Source organism: Solenopsis invicta, chromosome 4 (genome assembly GCF_016802725.1).
Source record: "Solenopsis invicta isolate M01_SB chromosome 4, UNIL_Sinv_3.0, whole genome shotgun sequence".
Taxonomy (NCBI): domain Eukaryota; kingdom Metazoa; phylum Arthropoda; class Insecta; order Hymenoptera; family Formicidae; genus Solenopsis; species Solenopsis invicta.
The window spans coordinates 28,129,839-28,154,820 of NC_052667.1; the positions used below are offsets into that span (position 1 = coordinate 28,129,839).

General features: G+C 41.7%; 2 protein-coding genes across 5 annotated transcripts; one reads left to right on the forward strand and one right to left on the reverse strand.

Moving 5' to 3' along the window:
* Window positions 1-97: 97 nt before the first annotated feature.
* On the reverse strand, window positions 98-3,504 carry LOC105200350 (methylcrotonoyl-CoA carboxylase subunit alpha, mitochondrial). 4 transcript variants are annotated; one of them, XM_039448190.1, is made up of 10 exons: window positions 3,422-3,504; window positions 2,977-3,098; window positions 2,821-2,887; window positions 2,365-2,749; window positions 1,959-2,293; window positions 1,576-1,872; window positions 1,264-1,473; window positions 657-1,151; window positions 399-584; window positions 98-325 (listed from the first exon to the last, which is right to left on the reverse strand). In XM_039448190.1, exons 2-10 carry the CDS (start codon window positions 3,012-3,014, stop codon window positions 221-223), a joined length of 2,118 nt encoding a protein of 705 aa, XP_039304124.1. In that variant the 5' UTR covers window positions 3,015-3,098; window positions 3,422-3,504; the 3' UTR covers window positions 98-220. The 4 variants fall into 4 exon arrangements, with proteins under 4 accessions (XP_039304124.1, XP_011166143.1, XP_039304123.1 ...); XM_011167841.3 differs by having other exon boundaries at window positions 2,821-2,890; XM_039448189.1 differs by lacking the exon at window positions 3,422-3,504 and having other exon boundaries at window positions 2,821-2,890; window positions 2,977-3,220.
* A 4,581-nt stretch (window positions 3,505-8,085) lies between these two features.
* LOC105200427 (short stature homeobox protein 2) lies at window positions 8,086-24,906 on the forward strand. Its single transcript, XM_039448197.1, is given in 6 exon segments — window positions 8,086-8,293; window positions 8,296-8,377; window positions 9,171-9,539; window positions 16,129-16,362; window positions 16,566-17,005; window positions 17,331-24,906. Coding segments are annotated over 5 exon segments (1,149 nt in total). The 5' UTR covers window positions 8,086-8,200; the 3' UTR covers window positions 16,937-17,005; window positions 17,331-24,906.
* Window positions 24,907-24,982: the final 76 nt, after the last annotated feature.

Sequence of the window (24,982 nt, forward strand, 5' to 3'; positions counted from 1 at the left end):
AGAGAGAAGACTGAATTGTTTTCTATAAAAAAAAACACAGTTTTCTCTCTCGCTTTCTTTTATAATCAGTTTTATTACAGAATAATTTTTTTTTATAAAATAGATTTAAAAAATACATTTAACAATATAAAATTTATTTTACATTTAAACTTAATAAAAATCATTAAAAAATGATAAACTCTACAGTCTTTTTTCAATGCAATTTTTTACATATATTACATTAGCAGTCAGTTAATTTCATAAGAAGCTTATTTTTGGCAACGTTATCACCTGTAGAACACAGTACGTCCTCAACAATTCCATCTATAGACGCCTTAACAATGTGCTGCAAACAGAAAGATATTAGCTAGAGGATATTTGATATTACGATGACATTAACGTAGATTCAATAAATTCACCTCCATTTTCATTGCGACAATAACAAGCAACGAATCACCCTTCTTTACTGCATCCCCCTTATTGACAAAAATCTTGTCAACTAATCCAGGCATTGGGCTTAAAGCCTGGTGTGGATCATGCTCTGCCTGACTTGTAATCGCAGATACAAATTTGGGAGTGGGAACTACCAGTTGCCATTCACGATCCTACAAACAAAACAAAACTTTAGATTACATGCAGTCATCATTACAGGCCAAACAATTAATTATAACGATTACCTTGGTGAATATGTGTAGCTTATTGCCAAGCTTCACTGTTTGCGCTTTAGCAATAACCCCGTCAATTTCTGAGAACAATTCTAAAGTGTCATCGATCTTCTTCAAGGTTCCAGTTACTTTCCTCCAAGGTCCTAATCTGTTGACTCTCATCAGATATACATCAGGTTCGACGTATTTCACTTCCACTGTGTTATTCTTCTTTTCAACGTCAAAGAGAAACGTACGGTTCAACACATGATTTAATCTGAGTCCAGTTTCCACTGCAAATGGAGTAAGAGGATCCTTTGTTTCTAAGGACGCACTTAACGATTCCATATCTTCGTACAGTATGGAAGCAAGAGCACCTTGTATCAGTATTCTGTTAGACGTTTGTATCTTAGGGAATAGTTGCTCAAAGTTCTCCTCAATAAATCCCGTATGCACTTCACCATTTTGAAATTTGGGATGCGCACAAAGATCTTTAAGAAATTCTATGTTCGTGTCCAATCCAGCTATCTGTAAACATGATTGTTCCAATTAAACGTAATTATTTTATTCAACATAATCAAATCTATAATAATGCAAGTTCTTCATTATGAATTTTCCATGTTTTAATTGTGCTACTTACATTGTATTCGCCAAGTTTTGATATAAGTACATTGAGAGCTTCGCTCCTGTCTTTTCCCCAAACCACTAATTTCGCTATCATCGGGTCATAATGTACAGACACCTCGTCGTTCTGCCGCACTCCAGTTTCGACTCTGACATTGTCTGTTGCTTTGGGAGGCTTTAAGTACAAAAGCTGACCAGCTCCTGGTAAGAAACCATTCCTTGGATTCTATGATATCACAACAATACATTCAATAATAAATAAAAAAAAGCACTTTTACATATTTTGACACGTGGAAGATATTAATAGATGTAATAAACAGATCATTACCTCAGCGTAAATTCTCGCTTCAAACGCGTGGCCATTGAGATTGATCTGTTCCTGTTTGAGCGGTAGTTTTTCGCCGCTCGCGACTCTCAATTGCCACTCAACCAGATCTAAGCCGGTAATCGCCTCAGTAACGGGATGCTCTACCTGGAGACGCGTATTCATTTCCATAAAGTGGAAACTGTGATCATTGCGATCCATTATAAACTCTACCGTTCCAGCGCCCACATATCCTACAGCTTTAGCAGCACGCACAGCCGCTTCGCCTATTTCCTGCCTGAGCTGCTGGGAAATGCCAGGCTGTAAAATAAAAAATTACGTGCAATCGCCTTTAATTTTTTCATCATTCTGCAAATCTCTGCAACAATAGAAAAAAAAATGCATACAGCAGGTGCTTCCTCGATCACTTTCTGATGTCTTCTTTGCACAGAGCAATCTCTTTCAAACAGATAAACGGCGTTCCCATGTTTATCGGCGAAAATTTGCACTTCAACATGTCTAGGTTCGGCAACATATTTTTCCAGAAGCACAGCCGAATCGCCGAACGACTTCTCGGACTCGGTTCTCGCGGATTCCAACGCCTCGACGAAATCGGACTCCTTCTGAGCGATTCTCATACCTTTCCCACCACCACCGCGCACAGCCTTGATCATCAGTGGAAAGCCAATCTTTTTGGCTTCTGCTAATAGAGTTTCATTTGTCTGATCCTCCCCATGATATCCTGGTATTAAAAGAATGATTTTGTTTTATTATATATATTTAACACAATATATATTTAAGATAGATATTTACCTTCTATGATAGGAACTCCAGCATTTGTCATGATAGCCTTTGAAGTATTCTTGATACCCATATCTCTAATAGCACTAGCAGGTGGACCAATAAATATGATGTTCTCCTTTTGGCATAGCTCTGCAAATTCCGTGTTCTCTGAGAGAAACCCATATCCTGGATGTATGGCTTGGCACTTTGCCTGTTTTGCCACTGATATAATTTTGTCTTGTCGCAGGTAACTCTGATTGGATTGAGCAGGACCGATGCAGTAAGCTTCGTCAGCTTGTTCCACATGCATGGAATTCCTGTCCACCTCGCTATAAATGGCCACAGTCCTTATGCCCAGCTTCCTGGCAGTTTTTGTTATGCGACATGCTATCTCTCCACGGTTTGCTATCAAAATCTACAAAACAATCTTATGTTAGAATAAGTGTGTATCTCTTGAATAACAATCAATTATTCCTGGAAACTGACCTTGTTGATCCTGTCGATCCGCGTAGCCGACTGATGCGATTTTCGAGCATATGAGGTTAGCTGACTCCTACTATCACATTAGTATATAAATTAACATGTAATTAAAGTAAATTAATACAACAAAAGAACACTGAAAAAATACTGTATGCTACTTGCCTGTACAATACTGATTTTAACTTTCCAAAATGATACATGATTTCAACTAGACAAGTATATAGTATGTGACAGTATAAATGTATTTTTTCGAGTTGGTTTATCTGCTCTTCAAATCCATTCAACTGTAATAAATGACACATGTTTACGTAGCTATTCTTATCGGTGACTTATGACCTGACCATTTACGCCATTTAAGTATTTTCGAGTAAATATTTTTAAATATTATATTCGTATATAGAAATAACGAAAGAAATGGTAATACGAAGAGCCTAAAAAGTGCCTTAGAAGGTAAATAATTAATATTAATAGTATAATAATAAAAATATTAATCTCAAAGAAAATGCATCTTTTTAAAAATTCATACAATTAATTTTTCTACTTAGTATTAAAATATAAAAAGAAAAAAGTAAGTAATTGCTAAAATCTGCTACTCATGTATGCTCACCTCACATTTTGTTACTAAAGAATGCGAAAGAAAACAATTTTTTATTTTCTTTGAAGATAAAACAGGATAATACACCGATGGTAATGTAGCAATCTGTCTAAATAAAACTGCAAGATAAAGCAGGACGAGCTTCACGATAATTCACCAGAGGTCACGCTCGTCTCCCGCCACTCCGCCGAGTTTCTTTTGTTCTGTGTAATGATTTCTAATTGAGGACGATTGAGAACCTGTCCATGAGATTAATCTGACCAAGAACGGTAAGCGGTACTGCCGACGGAGATTTATGAAGATTGCAATTTGTAGTCGATCAGCACTGTCGCTCCAATATCGCGATTCAACGCGAAACGACTAGGCCTCAAAGGCGATCGAATGTTGTAATTCGTCTCTCTCCTCGAGGCCCCTTCGCCATTTTGAAAACGGTAATTACTTTTGAACGGTAATTACATATCCTATTCAAATTGACGCATTCTAGATGATCGCGAGAGTGGAGGGCGAGGGAGATTTCACAATGACAACGCGGACCGATAAATTCGAGGATGCGATCAAATCAAGTCCGCCATGAGAAATCTCTGCGGTGGCTCAGACGTAATTTCGTGATCGAATAGAGACGTGGCAAGAGGCTATGGAACATCGAAACGATCGACGATCATTTGCGACGTTAACTCGATCGGCGTCGTAGCATTACCCGATTTGACTCCTTTGAGTTAATCGGATAGTCGTGCGAACCACTAGCCAGTTACGTTGTTCCCGTTGATTTGCGGTGAACACACCGAAATTAACCGATGTAAATGCTCTTGCAAGTGGCAGGAGGAGACCATTAGATCAATTACATAGATCGAGGAGTCGTTTGGTTCGGATGATAGAGCAGGAGCCGACGAAATTATTCAGACGTCTGAATGAGTCCAAGGACGTGGCGAGGACATTGACGAATCCAACGATTGTTAGTCTAATCTAATTAACCAAATTGCATGGTGTAGGTACGTTGAGAAATATCTCGGTACAGCAATAATATCAATTTCAATTGATACGTCATTCTTTTAATCCTTTTAGTTTCCCGAAGCTTTAGTTAGCCCTCGATTTTTGATCCTCGATCCACTCTTCGTAATCGGGGAGTCATGGACGTTTGTCGACGAGATCGAAGGCAGGAAGATCGATTTCGAGTCGATCGAACGAGTCTTATTCATTAGAATCGGGATCCGTAAGTATTTCGAGGATATCTCGATCCTACGCGCCAAGATTCAAGCGGAATCGAGCCTTCGCACAGTTCGCACGTAATCACGCATTAACGCACGCGTGTTTACATTCACAGGCGCGTGCACGTTCACGCTTTCGCGCGTGCACACGCGAAGGACCACAGAGACGCACGCGGAAATCTGCGAATTTGCGTACACGTACGCGGCGCGTTCGCACATACACGCGCATGCATCGGGGAGATTTCGTACAGTCGGTACCAGATTGATTTGGTTTACCTAAACCGCTATCCTGTCCCCCTCCCTGGAAATCAGAGAAAGAGAGGAGGGTGCCGGTGGATCCCGCCCTGGATTTTCAGCCGGCAAGTCGCGGCGAGGAAGGGTGTTTACTCAAGACACGACAATTCATTACGTAATTGAATTGAATGAGCCCTCTCCTTCGCTCCGCGTCGCCCATTCCCTTCCGAAGCGTTCGGCTCGAACGTGTACGCGTGCGAATGCTCAGGCACGCGTGTGCGTGGCCTACGCGAACCGAGGGGTGCACCGGGATTCAGAGGTGGATTAAGGGTCGGAAGGGGCCCCAGAAGCAGACCTAAGTTGCAAAGTCTTTTGCGAAAGTAAGATTCTCACAGGTGCTTGAGAACGGCTTCCTTGAATCGCAATTACTCGAGGATGTTCTTTCAATTTGCGTCGGAGATACGGCGAGAATTGTGAAAAAGCTCTCTGGAATTCGTGAGTAATTAATTTTTAAGAAGTTGCCGAGCGATAATGAACGATCGCAGGAAAAATGTTAATCAGATTAAAGATATCAGTGATATCTTGATTTATGGAAACTCTACGGTAATCTCTATGGTTTTACAGATAATTCTAATCGCGATTAAAGAATATCGAGGTGTTAAAGACGCCGGCCAATTTTGTTTCTAATAGTCCAATTTGTTTTATAAATTCCAGTGCACGTCGCGTTGAAACGGGATCGTCTCGGACGATGCAGCACAGGATTTTGCTACGTCCCTGGTGGAACTCACCGTAACCCTCGTTTGTCGTCGTCGTCGGCACCGCGCAGCGTCTACGCTCCTCTTCTCCGAGACCGGGGAGATCCGAAGGCTGGGACCGACCGGAGGGGTTGGTAGCGAGAGCGACCGAATTAAACGATTAGTTAAACTGATTTCGAGTTAGGCGAATGAATAAGTAATCGGATTTCTCGTTAAGGTAATCGCATTGCGCCCTGATTGGCTCCGTCTGCCTGCGTTATAGGCCGCACTCCCGGCATTTTGCCCCTCTCTGCATCCCGTTCACCCTCATCCTCGTCCACCTCGTTCTCCTATCCCCCCCCCCCCCTCTTGCCCTCACTGGTTTTCTCTCTCTCTCTCTCTCTATTATAAGAGCGAAGAGAGAGTGCCCTCTCATCGTTTGCACGGGGGTGTCCTCGCGCGTTTCCATTGTCGCCGTCTCATCTCCCAGAAATTGAGAAGCGTGAATGTTCCGAGTATAGTAATGTACACGCACCGAACTTTCTAATCACATTCCCTATCACATTTTTTCGTTATTTATGCACCATCAGTTATCGTTTAATCGTTTAATTAGTACGATCAAAGTATACTATATCAAAAAGACTTCAAAGTTTTGAATTCAAGAAAGCGATTTTTTTATATATTTGGTGTAGCTGCTTTCATTAAAATGTCTTTTCTAATCTCAGCTTTCATTTTATTTCATTTGGCTTTTTTTTTTATTTCATTGTCATTAATCAAAGATTTATTCTTTTCTTTGCTATACAGTACATCAAAGATCGTAACGTTCTACGTTTGTGAAAAAAAAGTTAAGAATCGCAAACTGAAAATGTTTCAAATTTCAAATTTGTTTGACGCGTTTGTATCCATTCGCACTTCTCACAAGCAGACTTTATCATTCTCCCTTTCCATTCGTCCGTAGCTCGTAAAACGGACCGACAACGTAGAGTCTGCTAGCAGCCCGAGCAATTACATTCCCCGAATGCAATTCCATTTAAATATTGCCGAGTTTGGCGGCGACAAACACGGGACACATGTCCCAGGGTCGCATTCACCTGGCGCGAAGAGAGATTTGCGGCGTACCAAGGGTATGCGAGGGTTGCTCGCAAGGGAGGACAATTTCCATAGATTTAATATCGCGCTAAGCGATGCAGATTTACTCGTAAGGTTGCGAATACTGAATGGCTTCTCTCCGGCCGAAGCTCACGTAACAAACGCAACGTACTTTATCGAGAACGACAAATCGCCCATGAGAAATCGAGATCGGCAAGAAGGAAATCGAATTTACGTCAGGTCGATGTACATTATCCTGACGGCCCTGAGAGTTCGCTCACGCATTGCCGAAAAGATGGACGAAGAGGTAACAAAGGGAGGAGAAAAGAGAAGTGGATATTGAAACAGAGAAATATATAGGAGCTGAGAGAGTGAGGCAGCATGTGACAGAAGAAATGCACTTGTCACGAGTAACATGCAGGGCCGCTTTATCTGCATCGTGATCCCTCTCAGATTTATTTCTGTCTGAAGATTTCTGTAAAATCTTTGATGCATATATTCTTATTTTTACATATTTTATAACATTTAAAGCGATTATAATTGGCGCTTTCATGAAATTACTAATACCTTTATAAATTATTGAAAAATATATATTGAAGTACACTGATGATTCTACGGAAACACACAATCAGTATAATTTTTATGTTAAAACAATGGATTAATTATTTTGACTTACGTACAGAAGTCTTGCAGATTCTTGTTGCTTTGTTATTTAACACAAATATTTAAAGAAAGGAAAAAAGATAATCTCGAAACATAAAATGAGTAGGAAATGATTTATAAAAAATAGAATTTTATAATCGAATTGCAATTTATATATACACGTGTAATTTGTGTTAGCCTACGTGATTTATCGGAAAGAGGATAACGTGTTCAAAATTCCCGAGTTCGTTCGTAAAATAACTCTCTCTTTTCAGACCCGGCGCAGAAAGTCGACGATCCGACGACCGATAACGAGGCAGGACAAAAAGGAAGAGCTTCGACCGCGGAAAGCATGGGATTAATTACCGCGGCGGCGGCGACGGCGGCGGCGGCGGCCTGTTTCTGCCTCCAGGTAAATACAGCGGCCCTGGCGGTTGTACGGGGTGCGGAGGAGGACGCGGGGAATAGTAGGGGGTCGCCAAGCGGTGTCCTACCCCCGGCCAGCGATAGTTTCGCCGCCAGCCGTTTCCGCGGCGGGCGGAAAAGCGGGCGCAAATGCTAATGAGCATCGGTTTGGGGGTAGATCGTGCCTGCCTCCCGGAAGGGGACGAGGGGTTGCGAGCTCCGGATCGCGTCTCGGCCGAAACCGGGTGGAGGGAGAAGCTCCGAGAGGTACCACAGGGCGTTTCCATCACGCCCATCCGCGCGCGGATTGGCCGGCGGCCGAATGGCGTCCTGGAGGACGCGTGGCGTCGGGACGCCGACGTCGGGATGTGCCTCCCGTCGACGTGTCTCCCCGGCGACGGCTCTCTCGCGACGGCGGCGGCGAGTGCCGTCGGTGCCGAGGCGCGACGTCGCGCGCGAGAGTCGCCCCGATAACCGTGAGGATGGAGCAGCTCGCCCAGTTCGTCTCCAAGAGCTTCGACAACGCGGCGGCGGCGGTGGCGGCTGCGACGAGCGTCGGGTTGCCGCCGGCTGCAGGGCGGCCGCCGGCGGCAGGATCACGCTCAGTGTCGCGCATCTCATCGGTGATCACGTCGCGGACGATGGTGACCGGCGTATGTGTAATCATCTTCCTCGATGGCCTCGATGCATTCCGTGATAATGTCAATCTTTAGCTGCCGAATTCAATCGATCGATCTCGGATCGATGCAGTGCGCGCGTACTTTTCTATGAGATCTCAATTTAAATCATAATATGCTAGGCATAAAGATGTGCTGAATCGAGAGAAAATCTGCTACACGCGTCAGGTCGATTCGTATGTGTCTGTGCTTAAGCTATAGTTGGTGATCTGTATATCAGCAAATGGAGTATACCGATCTGGGATGCATTATGAAGAGATTCATAGTGGAAATTATGTAAAATTGTACTCTTGTGCATTTCTTGAATAATATCCTGCATCAATGTTACTTGGACTATATGATTTGTGTTAACGTGCGTTAAAGAAAATTGTGAGTTAAAGGAACATTAATTGTGAATACTGTGTGGAGATATCACGTCGGTCAAATTTATTTTTTAATAGGGTTGCTGCACCACTCACCGAACAAATAAAATTTAAAAAATAGATCTAAAGAATATCAATTAAATTGCAATTTATTGTTTTTAAGTCTCATTATTTTTCTTAGTCATTTATAAATTATTGTTCACCGACTAGTAGAATGATCCTATATTTGAGTCTCTTTTCGCGGTTAACTCTTTTATTAATAACAGAAATTATATTCGGAAATCTATTCAGAATACTCGTTGCAATTAAAATCACAATTCACTTACGAATCGATCTAACCGTCGACATCTTAGTCGTGTTCTTAACACTTTGCGGAATCAGGATGGTAAAAATACAAGAGAAATCTTGTTTAGATGAAGCGGTGCAAAAGACCACGGCTAGCGTGATCGAAACGAGCGGAAGCGTTGAAGAGCCGCCGTCGCCGGAAGGTCGCCTACAACCGGAGGATCTTTCCGTCACGGCCAAGATCAAGGACATCCGGGACACCGCGGAGAACCTGCCACCCCTGAAGACGCCCGAGTTGAAGCTGTCGGTTCGCAAACTGCTCGGATGCACCCCCTCGCCGCCGCCCATATCGAGGGATCGATCACTCAGTCCTGAAAATTGCATTGAATTAAAAAGTCAAAGCTCGAGTGACGGCAAAACTCTTGTATCCTCCAACGATCAGGCCAAGCTATCTTCGCAGATTACAAGGTCGAGCGGACAGGAGGACTCCGTTAAGGGTGAGCATAACAGTGAAACAGTAGTAAGTCTGTGCTTATTTTTGTGTGTTGTTAAAATAATACAATTGTATTTTTTTCTAAATATTAGAATTTTTATGAATAGTTTTAATAATAATCTTAAATTAAAACAGTTGTTCACTGGAGTACATGATCAATCACCGGCTACTCAATTAAATATTGTTAGGGATTAAAATTTATTAAATGGATTGCAAAATAATACTTTTGCAAATTAAACTGAATAAATTTAAAGCTATTTTTTTTTAAATTATACTTAAGTCGAGATAGCAAACTTTTAAGACTCTAGTTCATAAATAATTTTATTTTCTCGTGAAAGCAAAATTAAAAACAAAATTTGTCTCACATTGTAAATAATGTTTTGCAGTCGCTTTTTTATGAAAAACAATATTGATTTGGAAGAATGTAATAGTGTAATAATGACTATATAAAATTGCACAAGAAAAATGTACAGAGTTCCAAGTACATAATTAAGTTGCGATATAACATAATATGAATAGGTTGCATAGTATTCTATATATTCACTCCATGATGTATAGAAATGTCTCTATCGTATTCAAGATTGTTTAATCGAACTCAAACCTCAAAATTCGTTGCCAGACTTTCATCCCGTCTTATGCTTGTCCTGACTCAATGTGTGATGGTGTCAACTTTGATTTCGGTTGATCGACGTTCCTTACGGCTAGCCCGTTTGCGATTGCCGTGCGAACGAGTGCGGGAAGGTCAGGAACCTCCTAGTGGCGGCATCGAAGTCGCAGCACCGGAGGGATTCGATCTTCGTTTATAATTCACAACGTCGTCCAATAAAGCTCACAAGTGATTGGAGATAGCTGACCGTTCGCAATATAACGATCGACGACCCGATTGGCGATTTCGCTCACGAGCAGAGTCATTTTCGATAAAACACTTGCTCCGCCGAGCACTGAAAGATGAAATTACATCGATCTCCTCGCTGTTCTTCTTTAGACGAACGGAAAGTGCCTTTAACAAAAGTAAACCACTTTCCCGAGAATCGATTCACGAGGATTATTCTCGGACATGTTATTATATTCTGGCATTTAAATCTTCAAGACAATGCGTGTAAGTCTTTATGTGAAAAATCTAAAGGGGGGAAAAAAATCGCTCATTGTTTTTTTTACAAAGTTGATTTGTCATAACAGTCGCTTGAAAATTTAAAAATTAATTAGTTGAATATTAGACTGATAGTTCTTGTGTTAATTACATATTGGTCCAATATTTAACTCATTAATTTTTCAGTCGAAGTGGATGCGTAATAATATTTCTATATCAATTATTAAATACGTTTTTCAGTTCTGTAAACTGGAATGATATTTTTCGCAATAAATCCTTGACAATTTTTTTAAATACTTGTAGTATTATTAAAATTGATATGTTATTTTTAGTTTACGATTGCGTTTTAAGTTCGATAATCTATATTTCGCACGCAGTTTATAGAACTGGAAAATGTATTTAATAATTGATATAGACATTATTAAGTATCAGATCCGCAGACCGAAAAATGGCACTTTTTATTTCTTGTCTCAAAGATCAACTTGCTGATATTTCAATATCTTTGACGTTTCTTCTATAAAAATTTTTATAATTTATCTCTCAATAGGGAAAACTCAATTTCTGTTCATCTGATGAGTCATTAGTTGGCAATCACTCGCCTCGATGTCGCTTCTACTCTACCTCAAACGTTGTTTCGGAAACGAGTCTGCTAAATTCTACAAATTAATTTTGCAATGATCGGTCAATTGCCATGGGATAACTAGTCCGTGCAGAGTGCGACGAAACTATCGCATGCGCGAGTAACGAGGGAGAGCAAATGGAAACGAGCGGACGAACGGGGCGGAGAACGAAGGATCGAATCGACGACGATCACGTTATAAAAAGCGTGCGGTGTTGAAGTAACGCCACGCACGTTTCCCCGCGCGATAACTCGGCGAGCCGAGCGGGCAGAACGCCATGAATTTATGGTTTAATATGCGGCCCGCCACGTTAGTTGTGTATACGCCCCCCGAACGGAGGGAGCGACGAGAAGCACGGTAGCTGCTGTTGCTACTGCAACACCACCACCACCACCACCACCACTACCACCAGTAGCAGCAGCAGCAGCAGTTCGCCTATCTCTCGAGGGCCCATAACTTTTTCCGATTAAGCGCAAATCAAAAAGCAATCTACCCGGCCGGCAGCCATCGCAGCCGCGAAAGTAAAATCGTAAATATTCACCTAGAAGCCCCCTGCTTCGGGGGACATTCGGCGTACCAGAAAGGGCGTGAAGCGATAAATATTAATGCATCTTGCGGCCGTTGATCGCCTCCATACGATCCTCTTACGCTACATTAATTAAATCGCCGTATAGCTCACGTACGTTTATTAAATTCCGGTCACTTTCCGTAACAATCGACATTTATTGCAACGTTGTTAAACGAAGTTGATAGTCTTTAATAATTCAAAAATTTAGCAAATTTACATTGAGGACAAAGATGAAGAAAACGAGATCTTTAGCGAAAAAAATTGTATTCTCAACTTCAGAATTTTTCTCTCTTATTTAGTAGTCCCTTCTAAAATAGACACTAAAGGAATTTTTTTAACTTGAGAGAAAATTCTTCTAAAAGATATTTAATAGCAGATATTTTAATTTTTATAAGGAAGTGCAAGATGAGATTTTTGTATAGGATTTACACTACGACTGATTTTTCACAAATATAAAAGAAAATGTAATTTTTATATATTGAATCCTATTGGAGCACAATTAAAAACAAACTGGTTAAAATTATAAATATTGATTTTAGAACATACATGTTGTCTGAAATGATTAGATGAACTTTTCATTACCGTATCATCCATTATTGAATATCACGATGATTAAAGTTTTAATCAAACACCATGCTACACTGGTTATGTTATAAATTATAACGATGTAATTGTTGCAAACACCAAATGAAGTATGGTCTGCATAAAATGGCATTGTCCAGAATTTTGATAGAATATATTCTTAGTTTCAAAGAATTTTTCAGAAAAGATTTCAAGTATTCATATCGAGAAGTTTATTAAAAACATGTATGAAGAGAGTTTGCAAAGTATATAGTCCTCTTGGGGAATACAATTTTTTCGGTATGGAGAATTTATCAGTTGGTACTTTTATCATCGCATTATGCTTCTGTCTGTATCTCGACAAGTTGCACGTTAATGTGAAACCCGCAGAGACTTCATAGATACTTGCTCAAGTTCTATAAAAGATACCATCACGAGTCTTGCAGCTTTTCAGAAACGAGCACTTCCGGCAATGCGATACTCCAAAGCACATTTCGCCTCTCCCGACGATTTAGCGTGGCGTGCGCGCCCATCGGTCTTCAGTCGCGCGTGTTTTTCCGCGATTGCCGTAAGTGTTGGTGCTTGACCGCTGGTCAAAGGCTCGTACGCTCGTACGTATATTTATGGCACTTGGGGCGCGAGTTTCCTGAAGTATGATAGCAGAGGGTGCGCGGCCGTTACTTTACGAAAAATGAGAAAGCGAGAGAGAGTGAGAGAACCCCCTTCGTATTTACGTTCAAACTTCTCGCCTTAAACGATAAGTCGCGATACAAAAATGATACATTGTAGCTTCTAAAAAATATTCACGCTAGTAAAACGACAAAAGTATCAAAATATATTGAATTTCCTATTTGGTGAAATGATATACACGCGCTATCTACTTGTGACTATACAGTTAAGCTTAGATAAGTTTAAAAAGAAAGAAAGACTAAATAATTAACTGAAGAAATGATCTTTTGCAGTGTCGAGTGACAAATGTGCGATTAGCCTGTGATTTGGAAAAAATGACGTGACAAGGAGTTAAACTTGTCGGAGGGTACGGTCGACACACGGGCCACTTTGCTTCATTAAGCAATAAGTGATTGCATGCCTTAAACTCCCCCTGCTTCTTGCGTATTTATGGGACCGTGCGCCATATGCAGCGGCTGCGTGGAATACGACGACGCTTTTATACATCTAATGGCTGTGATATCTCGGCTCGTTTTGGAGGGAGAAAAATAGTATAGCGGAGGTGGCCGGTCGGTCCGGGGGTAGCTCTTCGGGGGTGGCTTAACTGGATCAGGCCAAGAGGGCAGCGCTCTTAGTAATTGAATTAGTGACCCCTCGCGTCCGAGTGTGATTGCTTTGGGTTTTCCAGTAGCAGGGTTCGGTTATCTGTTCCTCCTCTTCGTCCCGCGGAATTCCTCTCACCGTCTCGATCTCTACGAGGTATCGGATAACGTTCAGCAACTACGATTTTGCACCTCGGATCGAGACTCTCGGAATATACTCGGGTAGTTTGGCCAAGAGGATTTAGAGAAACGTGTTATACGGAACTTTGAAAATGCTATAAAATCCCAGAATTTCGATTACCGAAGTTAACGTCAACGACAGTTCTACCGTTAAACTCGAGTTTTACAATAAAACATTTTAGTCATTTTGCTTAATTCGCGTATACAAAAATTTAATAGTTAATAGGATATTCTAGTCTATTGAATGCAAAAAAATGATTTATTTTTTTAAGGCAAACTGCTGCATATATTCTGCTGAGCTTCTACACATTATATATATATATCTAGAAATTTTTGTATTTTGGCAAAATGTTTCTTAATTTTCATGTCATCTACATATAAAGACAAACACATTTTTCAAGTTGGCTAATGTAAGAGTAATTATACCGTAATACACAATCATGCTAATTCGCTGTTCTCTTTTCAGAAAGTAAACGCTTATGAAAAATGAGAGGAATAACTGTAAATTCAAATGATGCCGATTCTCGCCCCTGTTTTCTACAGTACATACGGGAATAAACGGGCTGACACGTTCGAGTTAATGACTGCGACAACGCGTATATGTGTTGCGCCATGGGTTATGCTAACAATGCGCGGACGAGGGGCGTCGAAAACCGCGCGAGTTATTTTGGCGAACGGGAGGGAGGTGGTTTTAAACCACCGCTGTACATATGGATGCGGGCCGCACACCCTGCCTAGGGCTCAGATTGGATTACGCGGATATGCGCTAATTGATTAAAGCGCCGTACGCCATACGCAATGCCGCATGGCGATCGCGCCGGCGTGCAAACGCACGTAGACTGCAGGGAGCGCGTTTGATTTTTTGCCTCCGTTTCCGGATAAATCGCACGGCTGGTCTGTTACCCGTCGAAAGCGACACCGCAGAATATTCCACGATAAAAACAATTTGCCGGCTCCTCGACTTTCATTCGCGTTTAACAGATTTTCTCTCGTTAGCGAATAAAATCCAGACGTAATAGTCTGATTTTTAAGATGTTCTTAATTCTGTAAAGATGATTAATAACGAAAGAACTAGCGAGAAATAATATAACCGTTCTGAAAAGAATTTGCAGATCACTGAATTACATCCAGATGAAATTATTTGACTCAGGTTATTATTCTTAATTTCGTTAATATTATAAAAGCATGCGTAAATGTCGCGACTAGGAAAACGATAATTATCTTGAAGGATAGACGAAAAGGCGCTTCGATGCGAAAAACTTTCTTAGCGCGTCGTACAGAGCGGCCGCAAGCATCGCCGCGAGTTAGAGAGACGCTCGGATAATTAACGGCCATACGATTTAATTAATGGTCGCTTAATGTAAAGTAACTACGGTACTACGGCTCTTCGAGGTGTTGCCGACGAGAAGGAGGCGAGGAAACTCGGAGGGGGCGCATGACGAGGAAGGGAGGGAGGGAGGGACAGAGGTGGATTAAGTGTCTCGCGTAAGAGCCCTTGACGAAGGGGATGTGATTTATATAATTTAGCAAAGTGGTGAGCTACGCAGTCTTATACCGGGTCGTTAGTCATCCCTACCCTCTCCGCTAGACGGGGGAGGACGAGATCTCGTACCCTCTCACCTTAATCACCCTCCTCCTTCGCCTTTCTGCATCTGTCCGATGGAATCTTCCGCATGAAGATGCGCCCTCGATGCGATCCCGCAATCTGTGCGCAAGTTTAACACCGCGCTGCGTTACGCAGCGGCTTGGATTTTGCTTACTTGCTGATTTTTATAGTTCTTCAGTGTCTTGAAAGAAGTAACTGTCACATTTTTCTTTCCCCGATCTAAGACCCGCTTGTCTAATGTTATCCAATTAGAGACGCCGGCTGGTATTACGATTTGAATAGGATTCTCATAAGGTGGCGAGATATATGTTGATGGCACCCAGACTGGAAGAAATGGCCTGTGAACGATTCGCGAAGATCAATTCGGTAGCATAGGTCGCTCCGGCCCAGTCGTTCTGACTCGCGGTGCGCATTTGTCCCTGTGAATTAATCATCGCGCGACGAAAACTTCCCTGTTACTCGCTACACAGATCTCCGACGATGACTCACTGCACTCGGATTTCTGTTTCGTCGAAAGCGTTCTTTAACAGCGAGAGAAACCACCTCATCCTTTACGCTGTATCATCCATTACGATATATCATTTTCCATTATCATCTTCCATTGAAGAAATGTATATTGTTCAGAAGCGTACAATTATTTCTTAACAAATTTATGCAACGCTGTTCCACGTTTGTTTGAGCAATAATTAATTCGTAGGATCCAACTGTCGGAGCAACGGAAGTGGCAACGGTAAGCAGAGGAGATCGCGAACGAACTTCACCATTGAGCAACTGGCCGAGCTCGAAAGGCTCTTCGACGAGACTCATTATCCCGACGCGTTTATGAGGGAGGAGTTGAGCCAGCGGCTCGGTCTCAGCGAGGCGCGGGTACAAGTCTGGTTTCAGAATCGACGCGCCAAGTGTCGTAAACACGAAAGCCAGTTGCACAAAGGTATAAAAAAAAGGGCTGTCGCAAACGGAACTCAGTAGTGCACTCTTATATCTTCCAATTTTGTTTTAATTTAAATCAATTTTCTTTAATTAAGTAAAACAAATAACGTATAATAACGACTAAAAATTTGATAAGACTCTTTTTTTTCCTTTACACTCTTCTAATTAATATGTTCGACTAGTTCTAATTACATTTTCCTATAGGCGTCGCTGGGAGCATGGTGCTGGCGCCGCGCAGCCCGCCGACGACGTTGGAACCATGTAGAGTCGCTCCTTATCTGCCAGCCCTCAGGTTACATCCGCCGCCGTTGCAAGGAACAGCCGTCACAAATGTCACAGTGGGATCGGCTTTCGACCCGGCGGTGCTGCACTATGCTGCGGCAGGAGGCCTCTTCTGTCTGCCACCACCACCGCCGCCGCCCCCGGCGCCGTCAGCGGGTCATCCTCCTCATCCGTTGAGTCTGGCGGCATCGCTGGCCGCCGCGGCGGCTCGCTCGAAGAACAGCAGCATCGCGGATCTTAGGCTAAAGGCGAGACGGCACCAGGAGGCCTTGGGGCTCGACAGGCCCGCGTAAGATTCGCAGTGTGGTACGTCTTGGACGAAGAGAGACTCGATCGGGGATGAAAAGATGCGAGTTGTGACGGTGAGTACACCCGGGTTCGAAAAAGATCTGTACCTTCGTCGAGATGCGACTTAGAGCGACACAAAGATAAAATAAAATGGTCCGACATTGCGATCGCGGTGAGTTCAATTTTCGATGCCGTGGAGAGGGTACATTATCTTACGCCAAAGTGAACTCTTACTCGCTATCGTCGTTCGTTAAGACTTTATAAATGGGCAAGTACACATCCCTTCTGGATGGAACTTTTAATTCAAATTCTCGAAATTTTAATTGTGTATTTTTCTTTCTCTGTATCACTTTGGCATTAGAAACCTTAATTGTTATTTGTATGCGGTTAAAATTACAGGTTGCACATATTGTCTTGTGCAGGAATTCGCTCGCGTATAGAGTATTAAAAGCGACACACGTGCATCCCTTCATCCGCGACGTGCCGAAGAGTCTGAGAAGTACAAAGGACACTCAATATGTATAAAGTATAGAAAAGGACGACAGGAAACGTGTAACATACATGATGTATACAGAATCGGGAATCTCGCTTGTATCTCGATTAGCGTACTCTGTGTCGAAGAACTGTGATGTAAAACGAAGTTTAATCAGCACCGATGACTAGGGAGGCGACACATTTAATGTAAAGTTATCGTCACCGATTCTTGAACCAGTTTTCATCTCAAGTTAGCGGGTATTTGTTCGGAGCGGAAGTTAACGTAGCTCTGCGTCTACTCACGTGCATGTAGAGACACATTTAAATGGAACGCCGAAGTAGTCGAACGTGGGAATTCGGGAAACGTCAAGGTGCGTCTAATTTCTTTGATGAATTACACAAAGAAAACCGTTAAGCATTTTCTGAAATATATTTTGTTAATAAACGCGGTTTTTATCAAATTTGTCGCTCAGGAAGTTCGAGAAACAATAAGACGCATCACACTGACCAGCAATATAAAAAGGATCTTGAGTTGTTTCTAAGAATAGATTTAAATCGCAAAAGCAATTTTCGTGATATCGGTCCACGGTGATATCGAGGAAGTGTCGAGATTACTGATCATCGACGTAAGAGGAACCGTACGTTCTTTCCAAGAGTAGATTTCGGTCACAACGGTTCTTACCGGCGATATTAGTCCACGAGGGAATACGGAGAAATTCCAGGACGCGGCAGGATCGCTGACCAACCGCGGACGGGAATTATAGATCGCCGCGTCCTGGCAACGGCTTGCAAGACATAACTCTCGTAGATGATTCACGGGCGGATGGACGGACGCCGGGCGATTTCTCGCGTTCGTCGCCGGAGAGCGAGCGAGACGGGAGACGGCGGACGGCATCGCCGTCGGGGCGCTAATGCAATAACGCGCGGCTACGCGGATAAATCAAGCCGGGCGAACCGCTCGAGCGGTGGCTGTACCGTGCCGTGCCGTGTCGTGCCGAGCCAGTGCTGCGCCGCGTAATCGCGTTACCCCGGTCGTCCCCGGGGCGCCGTTATTGTCCCGAAAGTCTTTGCCCTCAAAACGGAGGATGAGGTGCTCCAAAAGTCGCACGTTTCTCGAGCCCGGTAATTCGTCCAGCTTATCTCCGTGTAAATCGCCGGACGCGAATCTTGTTGTCTATTCATTAACGGGGAAGAATAAAGAACTTTTACGATATCGCACCTCGAATACGAATGTACTGAGAGATGAGGCAGAGTTAGTGTTACATATTGCTGTCATACGTAATACAGGGATATATTGGTGTCTACCGTATCGGGATACCGTTACTGAAACTCGCCTATCAAATCGCAATGGAACGTCTTCCAATGCATTTTCGCGGATAAATCAATCATGCATCTCGGGGGAGGGTTGTAATCGCGTTAACACGGATTTATTCTGGCCATCCCCGGGGCGTCGTTATCGTCCCATCCGCGTGCGTCGATAGGTCGAAGCAACGTCGCGTGACCGTGATTTGATTAGCGACTTTAATTAAAAAGAACGCCGGCGCACAGCGACTGCTTTAACGTATACGACCCATATATGCCGAACTTTTTATGGGCATTGTATATAAAAAAGAAGAAAAACTCATAATTCGGTCGCTTTACGATCGTAAGATTGATTATGCAACAGTGACTTACGGTCTCGTAAACTGACATCAATTTTTTTATGATGAAACTTTATAATATATGGATTAATAGATTTTTATTGAATTAATTCAGTTATAAAATAATATTTGAAATATAATCAATTATCTGCTGCATATGCGTTAAAATTTACTGTATAATAATTCGTTAGAAAAGAAATGTATGAAATCAATGTACTTGTGTTGTAAATTATCTCGTAGTTGAATCGACTGAAACGATTTATTTACGTAAAAAGATCAACTAATCGATACACGATTCAGACGTCTGTATAATCAATTTAGCAATTTGTGTATCATTTATTACTCTGTTTCAGAGGAGCATTGGATCTTTTTTTTCCTGTCGATTCTCATAATACATATCAACGAGAATCTTCAGGACATTAGAAAAAACGTATAACATCAAATACATCTGATCATTATTCATTATATTGTAGTTTCTCAATTATCGTTTCAATCATTTCTATTAGAAAATTTATAATTTTTAAAATTTTTCTGTTTTTATTGATGTTAAGAATTTTAAAAATTTATCTTTATTACAAATATATATTTGGTTTTTTTAGGTTTTCAAGCACTTTATGAGAAACAGTATAAAGATGGATTTCGATGGATAATTAAGTTATCGTTACCATCGATAATCACGTTGCAACGATAGTAATAAATGGAGTAACAACAATTCGCGTTACTACGTAACGTGAAAATAATGAGACTCCACTCCATCAACAGACAAGGAGATAATAATAAAAGCGCAAGGCCAGGGCCAAGGGCCGCATTCACCCTTCCACCTTCGGTGACGCTTCCTGGAATGAAATAAAACCCTCTCGTATCCCCGGGATAATTCGGAGGGAGCCGAGGGATGCTCCTCTCTCTATTCCCCCCTTCGCTCATTTTAATCCGAGTTTTAAGAAGTTTTTCCTATTGCTCGTAAATTGGCCGTCGTTTGTCTGGCCGGGGTCACGTGGGGCCAGCAAGGGGTGGAAACCACCCCGGGGTATTCTCCCCACTTTAGCGAGATTCTGTTGTTCGCACATTGCGCATTCGTAGCGCGCGAGTGGGGAGAACGGAAACTCGTAACTGCGATATAATGTCCCGCGAAAACCAGCTACCATCATCAATTATCTCCGCCCTCTCGTCTCTTCAGAGGGGATGAAACGAGGAATAATCGAGAAATATGCGGGGGGAGGGAGGGGGACGACTTGTCGAGATTTCTTGAGAACGTTGCATAAGATCGAAGATGCATAAATAAGCATATAGCAGTAACATATTAATTAAAAAAGAATCAAGTAAAAATGTTTAAAATGTTTAAAATGTTTCTTAAAAATCAAGATAGACTTGACAATTATCAATACTTATATTTGAAACGAAAATCATTCAGTATAGTAATCAATCTACTTGAAAACAACAAATTATCTCTTTTTATAAATAATTTTTACGATGTTCAAAATTCCTTTGAAATAGAATTTGATTGCATATCTCATCTTAAATTATTTTATTGTTTAGCTTGAGGATTATCGTGGAAATTCACTAACGCCTGGCCTGATCATTGGTGCCGGAAAAATTCGCGGCAACAGATCAATCCTGCAATTCCGACGGCGCGATCGAGGGGATGGGTGGGACGGATGCTGCGCGAGATTTGGAAATAATTCAGCCCCGCGCACTGACTGGTGGGCCAAGGGGCCGCTTGCTTCTTCCGGCCCCCGCGTGCCTTAATCTAATCCAAGGATAATCTAAAATTCATGACACACATAACTGCCAGGCGATGATATATCTGGCGGGGGTGTAAAGGCACCGTCTTCTCCGTTCCGCTGCCGTTTCCCCTTTACCATACTCCCCTCAGCGTTCTTGTAGCTTGCAGTTTGCCTCGGTGGGCACCCAACAGCAATCACTGGCATTATTATTTAATGCGACGCGCGTGGTGGCGTATATACTGACCAACTACCCATACATCGTGATATCGTAAGACCTGCTGCTGGATGCTGTTTATCTCGCGAGAGGAATTACCAGCTCGATACAGCCGCCAGTTGATCTTTCTTCTCTGACGTCTCGAAACACGTTGAATTAAACAAGCCATAACGAGGATTGGTTGCATATCAGGACGACGTTTCACAACATTTCTATCCAGAGAGATTATACTGTCTGAATACAGTAAGAATTTTATTCTAAGACTACTGCCGTAGACTAAGAACGTAATTTGGAAAAGCCATGTTTAAAGCTGCGTTACAAAGACCGTGGAATTATTTTATCCTAGGTAATCAAATTTCATTTGCGTTTTCAATTTATTTAATAACCAATAAATTCCTCGTTATGTAAAATAGATCCTAATCATTACTTCCAGATACAAATCGTGAAACGATCGAAAGCCCGACCCTAAACGCAGCATCCACTTATGCTAAGAACTTCGCTGTTCCTACTGAATTAATCGACTCGCGCCCGATCATCCGCGTACCCTTCCCCGATACCACGAGCGTCGTTCTAGTCCGAGGGAAGTCGATAATCCGGGGAATGCAGTCTTTACGATAGGGTGAGATGCACGCAAATGGACCGAGAGTGGTCACGCGCCGGCGATAAGAAAAGAGAAGAGCGATAAACTAGAGAGAAAGAGGGAGAGAGAGCGCGAGCGAAAAAGTGGAGGAAACGAGGAGCTAAACGCGAGTTTCCGCCCCTCCGGGCAGATCCGATGCGGAATCAATTCGCGTAATAGTTTCGAAGGGGGGAGAGGATGGCTCGGGTGATGGTAGGAGAGCTAAATCGACTGACGGTCGCAGGGGTGGGTTAAGCGAGAGCTCGGATACGGGCCATTACCACACCTGTCCCTCAACTTCGACTTCACGAGAGGGAGAGAGGAGAGCCCAAAGCTCTAATGAAGAGAAGCAATCACTTAAGCCGGCCCGCCGTATACCCGGTGTACCGGTACGCGATACGATACAGTTTTATTTGCGTGGCTCCGCGCCGATACCCTTTTACGGCTCACTCGGGAAAGTGCTCGACGGGACGCGAGCGAATAGGACACGGAGCGTGTCCCGTGTTCGTCGATCCGAATCGCTCCTCCGGGACATACCTCGATCATTTGTAACGCGAGATCGTTATCTCTTCGATAGCGTCCGAACCGGAAAAAATGTTGGAATGCTGGAACTGAAGATCGTCCTCCATTCTCTTCAGAAACAAATACTATATGGAAACGAATATTTCGAGACTATATGAAGTAAATGAAAAAGTAATATGAAGAAGTTAAATTTCACAATTGCTTGATTTCTAAAAATAATGCAAACTCGGTAAACAGTTTTAATTATTTAACACGCATAAATATTAATTATTAGTCTTTACTTACCTTGTTTACGGTCGTGTCGTTTGTATTTTAGGTGAAAATTATGCAAGAAAACCGTAGTATGATTAACAAAAAGAAACGTGTACTCTCGATAAAAAAATGACAAAAAAATTATGAAAAATAATTACAAAATAATTCCAAGTCAGTAAAATAGACGTTTATCGGTATTTTAAACAAAAAAAGAAGGGAATTATCATAAAGAAAAAAGATATAACGATATAAAAATAAATTTAGGATAGACTATCAGAAGAAGACTCGCAACGGTACTTCGTCAAAATTTATTTCGAATGAAATGTCACGTAGCGCACAAAGAACCAAGACAACGAGCGCAATATGGAGCGAGAATTGAAGCCGGTATAATTTCAATCTTCTTAATTCTTGCTATAGACACAAGTTCGACACAAGCTATTAGGAATAAAAAAAAATGTCAATACAATTTTCTTATTCAATAATCGGGCGTAATATAGTTTTAGATTGTCTCTTTCACAGAAACATAACTTTCACTCTATAACAGTCTATTTTACTTTACTAATATTATAATATCCCCTAATATTATTTGCAATATTACTATAAATTACGATACGATCCTAAATTAGCTAGAGAGAGAGACTTTACATTAAGTATTTCCAAAAAATTGACACATCATTGTCACGTCACATCCACGGAGATCAGTTTCGCGCATCTATAGCATGGAAATCTGAACGAAGTTCTACCGGTTTCAATCCCGGATATGAACTGTGATTTACACGCGTGCATATGTATACACTGTGTCGCGATTACACGCGACTCGGACAGTTAATTAACGGAAGAAGCTCGGCGGCAGGAAGCAACAGAGTGTTCGCGTAAACATGTCGTAACAAGCGATTGAACCTTAATTCTATTTTGCTCTTTGTCTGCAACGGTCTGCCGTCCGAACATAGATTCGCGATATTCGAATTGGAATTTGTACGCGCTTACGTGACGCTTTATAAAGTGTAAAGCCGGTCCGGCTCAATTACAATAACGAGTTCGCGCTCGGAGAGAAAACGATTCTTAATGAGACGAAAAATTGCCGAGGCTATAAAATACAATTATCGAGTGTGTACATTCAGCTTTAGATGATGGATTTACAGTGCGATTACCATGTCGATTTAAAACGGTATGACGCTCGATTTAACGCGCACAGGATATTCCCATTTAAGCTATAACAGATCTCTCAAGGAATTGTCAAACTTGTGATCAATCTGTTCTTGTAACAGAAAATCATTTAACTTTAACAAAAGAACATTTAATTTGAAATAAAACTTTAATTTACAAAATTATTAATTCATACATGGATTTGTAATTTTAATTAGAAGAAAAAATTACAATTACAAATCTTACTTTTGTTTAAAGAAAAATCGAAGCCTGTTCTGGGACATCTTGTACACAGTTAATTCGTCTATCACACTTTACGTTTTAGAGACAAGAGTTATATAAAGAAGTACATGTACGAAACTGTTTCCGAGATGGGTAGCACCCTTTCGTTGCACCTGACAGCGTAAATGTATCATTGTGTAAGAAAGCAGAAGAATGAAATCTTGTGTTCTTTCTCTTTTCTGTCCGTGCGAAACTTACATGCGATGTTACTACTGAGCACTAGAAGAGATTATCCTTAAGTACTAGGCAGTCAAGGAAATATGCAACAATAAAAAAGAACACTGTGTATGTATACTCTATGATCGAGTATAGATACTGGACAGAGGAATTCGCCGGCGCCTGCGAGAGAAAACAATAAAGTAAAAGCAAATTACGGCATACAGATCGACCTGCATTTTGGCAGCACCGTCCTTCCGTGGCCGCAAGGATAGGATAATCAGGTACTAGGAACAGCCCCATACGGAGTCCCAATCCTTTGAGAGGGAAAAGACGCGATCGAGTTACATCCGATATTGATTTGTTATTTTGAAAAATCTTGTGATGAGGAATCTCGACCCTTCCTACTTCTGTAGAAACCTCGTTTCAATTCATCACACGTTTCTCAAATCGGAATGAGCGAAGTATGTCAATCATATGCATATGTATAACTATACGTGTCTACAATATAGAATTTTTTTCACAATACCAAGTGCGGTAATAATGATTGTAAAATCTAAGTCATATTAATAATCTAATCCCGCGTTGAATATAATGGCTGTACCCCCGATTTACAAAGAGAATGTTCGCGGACATGTGTCTGTGAGCATACCTAAGTAATCTCTAACACATTCTAAGATACCTTGGTTACTTAATAGAAAGCGTCGACAGCCGATAGAGCTATAAATGATCAGGCATGATTAGGTAATCCCAAAGGACGAGAACCTCCGCTCCGAACACTGCCCGCACGAGGATTCATTACGATTAAATATAATACACACCGTAATATATATATATATATATATATATATATTAATTACAATAATTATAGTATTAAGAATTATTATGTTAATAGTTATTTAACCACGTGTATGGCTCAGTCTATTAAGCTAGTCTCATGCAACAACAACAATAAAGATACAACAATATATTTACTTGTGAGTTTATAGAGTTTCGATTCACATCGCTTTTTACTCTGCTCT

What these genes read in the sequence shown, in the direction of transcription:
- LOC105200350 (XM_039448189.1), bottom strand. Translation starts at nt 3,116, where the DNA reads ATGTGTCATTTATTACAGTTGAATGGATTTGAAGAGCAGATAAACCAA. An exon ending in TGATCGAGGAAGCACCTGCT is followed by an intron (nt 1,873 to 1,958) that starts GTATGCATTTTT and finishes TTTATTTTACAG; the next exon opens with CCTGGCATTTCCCAGCAGCT. An exon ending in AAGCGAGAATTTACGCTGAG is followed by an intron (nt 1,474 to 1,575) that starts GTAATGATCTGT and finishes GTGATATCATAG; the next exon opens with AATCCAAGGAATGGTTTCTT.